This window comes from Piliocolobus tephrosceles, chromosome 3 (genome assembly GCF_002776525.5).
Source record: "Piliocolobus tephrosceles isolate RC106 chromosome 3, ASM277652v3, whole genome shotgun sequence".
NCBI classification, from domain to species: domain Eukaryota; kingdom Metazoa; phylum Chordata; class Mammalia; order Primates; family Cercopithecidae; genus Piliocolobus; species Piliocolobus tephrosceles.
In genome coordinates, this window is record NC_045436.1 from 78,601,315 (window position 1) to 78,613,685 (window position 12,371).

The 12,371-nt window shown below is 36.1% G+C and overlaps 1 protein-coding gene and 1 long non-coding RNA gene across 2 annotated transcripts in view; both read right to left on the reverse strand.

Moving 5' to 3' along the window:
• Positions 1-1,193: 1,193 nt before the first annotated feature.
• LOC111525517 lies at positions 1,194-4,259 on the reverse strand. Its single transcript, XR_002726126.1, has 2 exons — positions 3,550-4,259; positions 1,194-3,517 (listed from the first exon to the last, which is right to left on the reverse strand). It is a non-coding gene; the product is annotated as an uncharacterized LOC111525517 (long non-coding RNA).
• Positions 4,260-8,919: 4,660 nt separating this feature from the next.
• The window catches only part of EIF4E (eukaryotic translation initiation factor 4E), a 52,781-nt gene continuing 49,329 nt past the window's right edge, over positions 8,920-12,371 (reverse strand). Inside the window, exon 7 of the mRNA XM_023190937.1 lies at positions 8,920-10,778. Coding sequence (XP_023046705.1) covers positions 10,664-10,778 — 115 coding nt within the window. The 3' untranslated portion in view covers positions 8,920-10,663. The remainder of the gene's footprint in view (positions 10,779-12,371) is intronic.

Consider the following 12,371-nt stretch of genomic DNA (forward strand, 5'->3'; position numbering starts at 1 on the left):
TTTCTTTTGTTTTCTCTATTATTCTCCAGTTAAGACTTTTTTCTTTAAAAAAAAAAAAAAGTAGGTAAGCAAGTTATATACACATGAATTTCACTTCAGGATAATAGTGTGCACTGATTTTATATATGAGGTGCTGGGTCTAACAGACTTAACCACTGATTTAAAGATTTATGCAGCTATTACCATCCCTCTAGATCAGGGGTCCTTAATCTGGGAATACCGTACAAGGATCCTGAGCTAAGAATTCTATTGAGTGCAGCTTCAGGAGATCTATAAAGTCCTCAGTAGTACACAATCTGATGCATATGTATCAAATGATAATCAATCATCAAGGTGTTGCCACCATGGGGTGAAGAACACATAATTTTATCAGGAAGTATTAGATTAAGAACCATACATTACACCCTAAGACTGTATAAATTAGGCTGGACTATAAACTTGGGCCTCAAAATGTGGATCGCCACCCAGTTACATTTACAGAATTGCAATTTGTATCACTTAATCAACCTACAATGATGACCTCTACAAAAAGAAAAAAAAACATAAAAGAGTTACAGAGTCACTGCATTACTCACACTATAGGTATTCCTTCATGGAGACATAGGGAAGGCTAACAACCATTAAACATTCACTACACACCAAGCAATACATTACATTCTGTACACCCAGGAATTCATTTATAAAATCTTACAACCACTTTCTGATACAGGTATTACTCCTTGTTTCACAAATGAGGAAACTAGCTTAGAAAGCTCAATTAACTTTGACTAAGTTTATACAGCTAATAGCAGAACTAGAATGTGAACTCAGGTTGTCTGCCTCCCAAACATGCACTCACTTTTCTGGAGAGGGTGGCTACTTTTTCTTTAATGTTACCATAAAATATATATCTATTGGATCTTGTCTTCCATTGGCATAGCCTGCTAGATTTCTTAGGGCAAAAATTGTATCCCACAAATGACAGTTGCCCAAGCATGACATCAGCATCTTTGAGTAAATTGCTTCACTTAGAGTAGTCACTTAGAATGGGCTTTATGGAATGCATTTGGCATGCTAAACTTACTTTTGGTTTAATCTTTTTTCACATTCTGTCTTTTCTTCATTTTTAAATTTACTTCCTGCAATAAGGCAATGAACAAATAAATCCACACTACATGCTGCTTTAGGTAATGCAGGAAATACTAAGACAGTCCTACAGAGTGAATACAGCTTTACTGGATGATTCAGAAACCACCTGGAATCATTCTCATAATTCAAAACACCAACTATCATTATAATAACAGTACATAAGTTCTAGTATTTTCCACTTTGAGAGAACCCTGGTTTCCTTGACTGCTTTCTAAAGAGTAGAAAAAGAACACCTAACAGGGAGATCAACAATGAGCACATTTGAGGGCACAGGCAAAAAGTAGGGAGATCAGCTGTTATGTCATTTAGGATAAGAACTGAGACAGGGACAGTCAGGAGACAAAATAGAAACTGCAATGGACTTGGAGACACTGCCTAAGTGGAAGGTGAAAGGAAGTACAGCCATGCAAACCAAGCTTAGTTGACCATATTGATGACAAAGTCGTAAATGGTGTTAGGAGTTTGTAGAAAGTAAAAGGGAAATTTAAAGAGAGTAAGCTATTTGTTTTTTTCCCAACACCACCATCACTACCAAACGTTTAGAGTAGGTGGTCAACAAACTTTTTCCATAAAGAACCAGTTAGTTTAAATATCTCAGGCTTTACAGCCAGATAGTCTCTGTCTACTTTAAGACAACTCTGACATTGTGGCACAAAAACAGCCATAGATATATGTAAACAAATGGGTAAGGCCATGTTTCAATAAAACTTTATTTACAAAAAGTTTTGATGTGAGCAGTCAAAAAGTCAAAAAATACCAGATGCTGGCAAGGTTGTGGAGAAAAGTGAACACTTATTCACTGTTGGTGGGAGTGTAAATTAGTTCAACCATTGTGGAAGACAGTGTGTCTATTCATCAAAGGCCTAAAGATAGAAATAGCATTCAACTCAGCAATCCTATTACTGGGTATATACACAACAGAATATAAATCATTTTATTATAAAAAGACATGCACACGTATGTTCATTGCAGCACTATTCACAATAGCGAAAACATGGAATCAACCTAAATGCCTAATGATAGACTGGATAAAGAAAATGTAGTACAAATACACCACAGAATACTATGCAGCCATAAGAAAGTACAAGATCATGTCCTTTACAGGGACATGGATGGAGCTCGAGGCCATTATCCTTAGCAAACTAATGCAGGAACAGAAAACCAAACACCACATTCTCACTTATAAGTGGGAGCTAAATGATGAGAACACATGGACACATGGAGGGGAACAACACACACTGGAGCCTTTCACAGAGTGGAGGGTGGGAGGAGGGAGAGGATCAGGGAAAACAATTAGTGCATACTAGGCTTAACACCTGGGTGATGAAATAATCTGTACAACAAACCCCATGACACAAGTTTACCTATGTAACAAACCTACACTTGCATCCCTCAACTTAAAAGTTAAAAAAAAAAAAAAAAAAAAAAAGTGGCACAAAATGACAGGATGGATAACCCACAGGCAGTAGAAATGGAAGATGCAAACATTTGAAGACAACCTTCATAAAAGTGCTACTTACAAAACAGCATATAGAAGAGGAAAATAGTGGTTTCCTGAAAGGAGAAAAAATGTGCTTAATAATCACTTATCATTCTGACTCAGTTACAAAACCCGTGTGTGGAGACATGCAGGACACTGCAATATTTAACCATAGTTACTATCTAAAAGGCAGAGCTAGAACACAGAGCCCCAACAGCATATCTAATATACGCAGCACCTTGACATAAACAATACGAAACAAGGTCAAGTTGGGACAGATCGTATGTCTCACATATCCTATGGCATATCCTACACATCAAAACACGATGTCAGGCATCACATACAAACCATTCACCCAAAATTGAGTCAAATGTCAAAGTCACAAAATAAACCAGAAAAATAATGGCCTTAAAAACAAATCAGTCCAGATGCGGTGGCTCACGCCTGTAATCCCAACACTTTGGGAGGCCAAGGCGGGCAGATCACCTGAGGTTGGGAGTTCGAGACCAGGCTTACCAACATGGAGAAGCCCCCATCTGTACTAAAAATACAAAATTAGTCGGGCATGGTGGTGCATGCCTCTAATCCCAGCTACTTGGAGGCTGAGGCAGAATCGCTTGAACTTGGGAGGTGGAGGTTGCAGTGAGCCGAGATCATGCCATTGAACTCCAGCCTGGGCAACAAAAGCGAAACTCCGTCTCAAAAAATAAAAATAAATGAAATGCCAAGGGAAACTGGTTATGACCATAAAGATGTGTTTGGGAAATGCTCTCATTTAGAAAACTGTGAAGTTAAATTCATTATAAGGCATGACAATACAACTAGGTCCAATATCACTGCATTTGATTCAGTTTTTTCAATGTTTACAGGTAAATAGGTAAAATGAAAGTAGACACTAGTTCATATTATCTTTGGGATACTATAGTTCCCATAGTTCATACATCTTTGGGAAAGAGTACAATCTAGCAAATAAACAAAGTACGTGTATAACAATGTTGGCTCGTTAGAGGAAAATACATTAAAAACCAATCAGAAAAATATCATGAGGACCAAAACTGTGTAACTCACAAAGCTGCCTTGTAGAATACAATAACAAAACAGACGATGGTCTGTATACATAGATTAGAATGGTTTGGGTATTGAAGGGGTAGATGGTAAGTGCCAGTTGATACTGCTGACAAAAATCAATCCATCTTTTTTTTTTCTTGAGACGGAGTCTTGCTCTGTTGCCCAGGCTGGAGTGCAGTGGCGCAACCTGCTCACTGCAACCTCCGCCTACTGGGTTCAAGCAATTCTCCTGCCTCAGCCTCCCGTGTAGCTGGGGCTACAGGTGTGCACCACCATGCCCGGCTAATTTTTTTTCATATTTTTAGAGATGGGGTTTCACTATGTTGGCCAGGCTGGTCTCGAACTCCTGACTTTGTGATCCACCTGCCTCAGCCTCCCAAAGTGCCTGGATTACAGGCATGAGCCACCATGCCCAGCCCGAATCCGTCTTCTTTTTGCTTAGTGTAAAATGATACGAATACAACTTGAGGGTCTGTGAAGGCAAAGATTCAACCAGTAAGAGATACATCTGTATAACGGAACAGCAGACACTAAAAATAATGCATTCTACATACATCATGACAAGTAAAAATGAGAAAACAAAACTAACAGAATTTTTGTGTTCAATGAAAAAAGTTACATATATTGTACCTTTTTTTTTTTTTTTTTTTTTGGAGATGGAGTCTGGCTCTGTTGCCCAGGCTGGAATGCAGTGGCACGATCTTGGCTCCCTGCAGCCTCTGCCATCCAAGTTCAAGCAATTCTCATGCCTCAGCCTCCCAAGTAGCTGGGATTACAGGCACGCACCACCACACCTGGCTAATTTTTCTAATTTTAGTAAAGACAGGGTTTCATCATGTTGATCAGGCTGGTCTCAAACTTCTGACCTCAGGTGATCCACCCACCTCGGCTTCACAAAGTGCTGGGATTATAGGCATGAGCCACCATGACCAGCCACACTGTACATCTATTGTATGCACAAGTTTCTAGACACGTACAAGAAATTTGAGTGGCACTTTTAAAAACAACAGTAGGATAGGAGACAGAATTCTCACCTTCTACCTTTCTGTAGGGATGAAAAATAAAATCAACATGTATTATGTTTGGCCAAATATTAAAGAAAAAAATCACAGATCAGTATTTTGGGAAGGTGGCTGGAGAAACCTCTAAAGCCACACCAATGCAAACACAATTGCATCAAAAATACTACAGTATGCTAAAAAATGTTAAATGAATGGTGAAAAAATTTAAAAGTACAATCACATACTCAAAAAAGAGTCACAAAACTTTGCTTGGAAAATCATATAGAGTTCAGTAATATAAAAGTAGAAACGGTCTTGCAAAAGCTATAATTTGCATATGCTGGTTTGCTAGAGTCCTCCTGGAATGTGATCTGTTTAGAATCAACGTTTCAGAGCTGGAAGAGTATTTTAGAGCTTAGAAGGGTATTTAGAACAACCAACCACGGCCGGGTGCAGTGGCGCAGGCCTGTAATCCCAGCACTTTGGGAGGCCGAGGTGGGCGCATCAGGAGGTCAAAAAATTGAGACCATCCTGGCCATCATGGTGAAACCCCATCTCTACTAAAAATACAAAAATCAGCTGGGCATGGTAGCACGCGCCTGTTGTCCCAGCTACTCGGAAGGCTGAGGCAAGAGAATCACTTGAACCCAGGAGCCTTCTTCCAGGAGGCGGAGGTTGCAGTGAGCTGAGAGCGCGCCACTGCACTCCAGCCTGGCAAACCAGACTCCGTCTCAAAATTAAAAAAAAAAAAAGAACAAAAAACCTCACTTTATATTTACCTCTAGACTACATAATCCCCAGTAATAAAACCCTAGTCCTATTTTCAGTAACAAAAGCTATTTGTAGAACAGACACCAGACACAGGCTGTTTTTTTTTTTTTGTTTTTTTTTTGAGATGGAGTCTTGCTCTGTCACCCAGGCTGGAGTACAGTGACGCGATCTCAGCTTACTGCAACCTCCACCTCCTAGGCTCAAATGATTCTCCTGTCTCAGTCTCCCAAGTAACTGGGATTACAGGTACACACCACCACACCTGGGTAATTTTTATATTTTTAGTAGAGACGGGGTTTCACCATGTTGGCCAGGCTGGTCTGGAACTCCTGGCCTCAGGTGATCCACCTGCTTTAGCCTCCAAAGTGCTCGGGACTACAGGCATGAGCCACCGCTCCGGGTCAGACTAATGCACTTTTAATATATGTCTCTGCTTCTAAAACTTTAGAGCAGGGTCCCAGACCATTCTATTCTTGCTATATGCCCAGCACGTGGAACATAGTAAATAGAAGTGCTCAATACATATATATGGGTGTATACATAACTTTTTTTCAGAAAAGGTGGGGAAGTGAGTTCTGTGCACAACTATGAGAAATCATAATGTATGACGTTAAAAAAAAGCTGCAAGATTAAAATATGAAAATTAGTTCCCCTGAATTGGAAAAGGCAGCACCATAGGCACATGTGACCACATGCCTAAAATTTCATTTTTTGCTTCTACCAGTGGAATGGTCATAATATTGAACTCTAAACCATGGTAGTAGGAAGGCTACCTAATGCCTACTTTGGAATTCATAATAAAGCAGGACACAACAGTTTAAGATGGTAAAAAGAGAACAGGACCAAAGTTTTTGACATCAAATATATTAAATGTATAAAGATGAAAACTGTAGACCTAAGAGACCTGGTTGTTTTAGGGAATGATGGGCAAATGAGTTGCCCTGGGCTTATGGGCAAAGCAACCTGAGAACAGAGTTTCTCACACCATATGTGAGGGACCAGTCTTAACCCCTAAATTGTACTCTGCCAGACATACTATATGTACACATACATATATGGTTTTATATATATATATAAAATATACATATATTACACACACACACGTACTTAAATATTTTTTAATTTTTTTGTAATGATAGGGTGTCACTTTATTGCCCAGACTGGTGTTGAACTCCTGGACTCATGCAATCCTGCCACCTTGGCATCCCAAAGTGCTGGGATTATAGGTATAAACTACTATGCCTGGCCTGTAAGATATTTTTTAAAACATTACTAGAAAAGTGATCACATATTGTTACAGTAATACAAAATTACTATAGAAGTTTCCAGACACATATAATTTGACCTCGAGAGATATGCTGAAGTTTTGTTTATCAACATCAATCTGGCCTAAACTCTTGAATTTGTGTAAAAAGGATCTGACATTGTTTTACTACTCGATAATAAAAACATTCTGTAAGAAACAATTAGAGATAAAAGGTGCACAGCCTTGTCATTAACTTTAAAATACAACACAGCTTCGTCACAAAGCCTAAAATTATCCTTTTGAATGCAACTTTAGCATTTAAGAATCTCAATGCCTATTAGTTTGAACATTTTGCCTTATTTTCCCATTTATATTAGATTAGAATACAGAAGCTTAAAATGTATATGAAAACATGACCATGCATTGATTAATGATGGGAATACGTTTTGAGAAATGGGTCATTAGGTGATATCGTTGGGTACATACACAAACCTAAATGGTATAACCTACCACAAATATAGGCTTCGTGGAACAAATATTGCTCCTAGGCTAGAAACCTGTATAGCATGTTACCATACTGAATACTCCATAATGCTATTTGTGTATCTAAACATAACATAGAAAAGGTACAGTAAAAATACAGTTACAATGTTACTGGCCCACAATCCTGTATGTGGTCTGCTGCTGACCAAAACTTCCTGACATAGCATGTGACTATGTTTACTAACACTATCTACCGTAAACTCCTGTACCTTTGCCTCCAAACTTCCTCAACTAACACAGTGAATCTAGGGAAAATTTCCATCTATTACTAGATTCATTACCAAAGGAAGTAAAATGGAGAAATGTTTGCCCGACCTATAACAAGCTGAGGTGATTTACTATATAGCCTGTTAGGCTGTACCCTATGGAGAAAATGTTATGTAATTGTCTCTGGAACCAAATTTCCAGAATTCAAATTCACCCTTTGTAATTTACAAGCAAAAGTTACTTAAATTCTCAGTAACAGCACCTTACATCTCAAAAGATAATTCTACAGGTTAATGTGCATGTAAACTGACTAAACTGTCTGGCACATAAATTATTACTATGTGTTATAATTATTTAACTGCCTGGTATGTATTAAATCCTTCTGTAGAATTGGGATAATAAACATTGAATTCATTAAATAAAATGTCACATTCCTACAATAAACTGCTTTTCGCCCATTAAAGCTTATTTCAATTCTCTTATCATGAAAATACATCTATTTGGGCTGGGTGCGGTGGCTCACGCCTGTAATCCCAGCACTTCGGGAGGCCAAAGCGGGCGAATCACCAGGTCAGGAGATCGAGACCTGACTAACACAATGAAACCCCATCTCCACTAAAAATACGAAAAAATTTGGCCAGGCGTGGTGCGGGCGCCGGTAGTCCCAGCTACTCGGGAGGCTGAGGCAGGAGAATGGTGTGAACCCGGGAGGAGGAGATTACAGTAAGATGAGATTGTGCCACTGCACTCCTGCCTGGGCGACAGAGCAAGACTTGGTCCAAAAAAAAAACAAAAGAAAATTTATCTATTTAATCTATTTATAATATCCTGTTAAACAGAGAGAAAAGAGTAAGTTGGAAAATAATATATAGCCTAATTTTATATTTAGAGAAGGTGCTAATAAAGTAATAAAAGTTGCAAATCACTGTACTATTTAAGTGGCAACTGCCAAAAGTTATTCAGAGTAATTTATTATCCCTTCTTGTCCAAGGAAAAAGGTTTAAAATGAAATCATGATTCTAAAATGCTAATAACAATAATCAAATGCTACAAATTAGTTATTTCAAAAATTTAGAACTGTATACATTTAATGTGTTATTCCTCCTTCGCAACTAAAAGCTGATGTTTCTTAAAATTGGACTTCATTTTAGAATTAAGAAAATAGACCATTAATTTATAATAGATACACCACTTTGGTCCCACCCATTGCCAACATACCACTAACACCATCACTTTTAAGCAAACTCTTGAAGTACTCAAAACTATACATATTAATGTAGACAGTAAGTCAGCTTAACCAATTCCCCAAGTTTAACTAGCAGATATTACATACAGTATGCTGAGATTATAATTATAATAAACACAGAAGATTCAGTATTTCTAGAATACTGAACAAGAGGTGTTTGTGGCATTGAGAGTACTGTGACAACCTGTGGTACCCTTTAAACTGCTTTAAAATTTTACAATGAAATCAGTGCTATTAATTTCATGTTTATTTCATACAGGGTTTTTGTCAAGTTTATCAGTTTTAAAATGATTAAGTCATAATCACCATTAAAAGACAAATTTTCCTCTCAAACTAATAATTTCCATTCTGCTACCTACAGTTTGGCTTATCCTTTGGTCTGATAGCCATACTTCATTTCACAGGACTATACAAGTATGTACTATGTACAAAACATTTTCAAGTTTGCTTTCAAATGATACCTACAAAGAGTAGATCAAGTTTTCAAGTTTACAGAATACCATACTACAACAATTTACCACTATAAATGTCTTAATACCTGTTTATTCCATTCTATTTAGATTGCAACACTAACAAAACTCTTAATGCATTATGTTCCCACCACCTGTACTTTCCCTACACTACCATTTTGACACTTACATAAAAACAACTCAATTCAGCAACCAAGTTTTACAACCACTGTTGCTACCAATCAAATGGTGATGCATCAGATCCCAATTCTCATGAGTATTAACATATTAAGAGAGTACATTATTTACCTAAGACTGAAGAACTGTGCCTTACTTTATAAAAAACAAAGATAGCCACATCAATTTAATTCCATATATATACTACCTATTCAATTTATTAAAAATTGTAATAAACATAATAAACTAGTGCTCCAAACTTATGCTGTTCACATGGAAGACACCACAAAAGAAGACATAATATAGAGACTGCCTTGCAATAAGAAGTACAAATTCCTTCTATAAAGATGGAGAAATAAAAGGACAAATCTAGTTGTCTAAAAGACAATTCACTGTACACATTTTATTTACAGTTTTGTACACTGTCTTAATATGAATGGGACTGCTTTTCTACTTGAGCCATTTTTAACCAAAGCAAAATAACCTAAGTAATACAAAGTGTTAAAATACAGCATAAAGATACAAAAACAGACATACTAATTCTAGTTAGGAATGTAATTATGATGTTACATTTTTTATAATCCACAATTATGTTTAGGAAATCACATAAACATAGATCACTGATTTGAATGAAATGCATAAATTTGTAGCAAAGCTTTGTAGTTACAAAAAACAAAAAAAATTACCAAAGAATGCACAAAATTAATGTTTATTCCACCTTTGTGTCATATTCCTGAATCCTTCACCAATGTTACATGAGGAAAAAAACGAAAGCAAAACAAATGAAAAACTGAAATCAGAATCACTAATATTATCAAGTAGGGAAACAAATAAATTAAAATCTAGCAGCCATCAGCAAGAGTACAGCAAAGACAATGCTGTAAAAAGAAACAAAGAAAATTACTAGAAAACTGTATGCATCATAATCTTTCAAACCAGCAAAATATGCTCCTGCATACAATGGAACAACAGAATTTTCTTTTCCTGTAAAGCATAGTAATGTTGTTTTTTTGACTATTGTGGATAGGTAAAATCTGTATGTAATTAATGGTAATTCTACTGAAGTATTACAGAGTGGGCCAGGAACACATTTATGGATTCTGGGGATGTGTACTGTAATTCTTTGATTGGGATAGTGGAAACTTTAGCCAAAAAAAAAAAAAAAAAAAAAATGAACACAGAAGTACAAGACAAAGGCGAATGAGACTTCTCTTATATCTTAGTAACATTTAGATGGAAATCAAATTTAAATGCAGTCCACTCTGCTTTTTGAAGAGGCTTTGGTTCAGCTCCCAAATCTCGATTGCTTGACGCAGTCTCCTATGAGAATACTCAGAAGGTGTCTTCTTAAACAACAAACCTATTTTTAGTGGTGGAGCCGCTCTTAGTAGCTGTGTCTGCGTGGGACTGATAACCAATCACTATCTTTGGAGGAAGTCCTAACCTTTCCTTGTATACCCTCCTAGAAGAAAAAAAAGAAAAAAAAAGTAGCCATTAATTTTTACTCATAAGAAGTAAATAAATTCAAAATTTTAGGGTTATTAGTCTTTGTACTAAAAAATATAGATGAGAGTACAATAGGAAATTAATTATACACCCTTTTCCTTTTAGCACAATTTACTCTTCATTTTTGCAATATTCTTGGTTAATTACTTTTAAAATATTTGAGAGCCAGTCGGGTTTATTATTATGATACTATAATTATTACTAAATCAATAGTGAACAAAGCAAGGACAAGTCCCTGAGCTCACTGTATTTATAGTCTAGTAAACACAATCAAAAAATCACAAATACATATGATGGACCTGTATTACATGCATACTTAAACAGAAATCTGTATAACAAACATGTTTATTTTCATTCTTTGATCTAAAATGTTACATTTCACGTCTGAACCCTAGTAAAGATTGTATATTACTACACAAATTATATTTACCATACCTGTTACAAGATTGCACAAACAAAAACTAAACACTTTGAGGGAGATTAAAATGAAACACTTCAAGGGAGAAAGTAATTTCTGCTTTACATACTAACTTTACAACCTAATTTTCAAGTAAGACATGACTCTATAGCAAGAATAAAATGGCACTTGTCATGAGTGCCAAAGAGTAAATACAAGGGCTGTAATAACAAGGAGATTCTAATCTCATCTACAAAATTAGAGAAGTCTTCCCCTTTAAATATCACGAGGTCAAAAAGGATAATGTTAAGATAATGAGCACATCTGAAAGCTGAGAAATAAAAATCAGGCTGTGTGACTATGGCTCATAAGTAAAGTGAATATGAGATAAAGCTGACAAGATTTCAGAGAAAGATCACAGAGAACTTCATTATAAAATCTGAACTTCACCTTAAAAATCTGAACTTCACCTTAAAAATCTGAATCTTTAAGAAAAAAATAGTAAAAATTGAAAAATAAGCAAAATCAAATAAAAATAAAGGAATAAACATATTAATGGAGTTAAATCCTCCAACACGATACTAGGATAGTTTTTTTTTTTATACCTTCCAGGAGATTTACTACCTTCCCCCTAAAATAAGGCATTAAAAAGTAATTTTATGGTAACTAAAGTGATAATTATCAAATTTGCATTATAATGCAATGCATTCCTTTCAATTATACTTAATTATTAAAAATACCAAAAGGCACGACCATTGAGTCATGCAAATTGGAAGGGTTAAGAAAAGAAAATCTTTGTTTGAAAATCTGAAGTCTTAATATAGACTCAAAAACATTTAATAGTGACAAAAATAAAAAACTTCCATAGGAAAAAAATTCTTAATTAATCTAACTCCTGTTTAAAAAAAGAAGTAAATCCTCCAAAATTAGGTTTTGATGCTGGCAGAAACATTAAAATATGATGACAAATCAACTCCTTTCTCTTATGGAACCCCATATAGCATGAAATGTAGAAAATCCCTATACCTTTTGATCCAGAAATAAATTATGTTCACAGAGAAATTTACATGGCTGAGAGCAGCGGATCACACCTGAAATCCCAACACTTTGGGAGGCTGAGGCAGGTGGATCACTTGAGCACAGGAGTTTGAC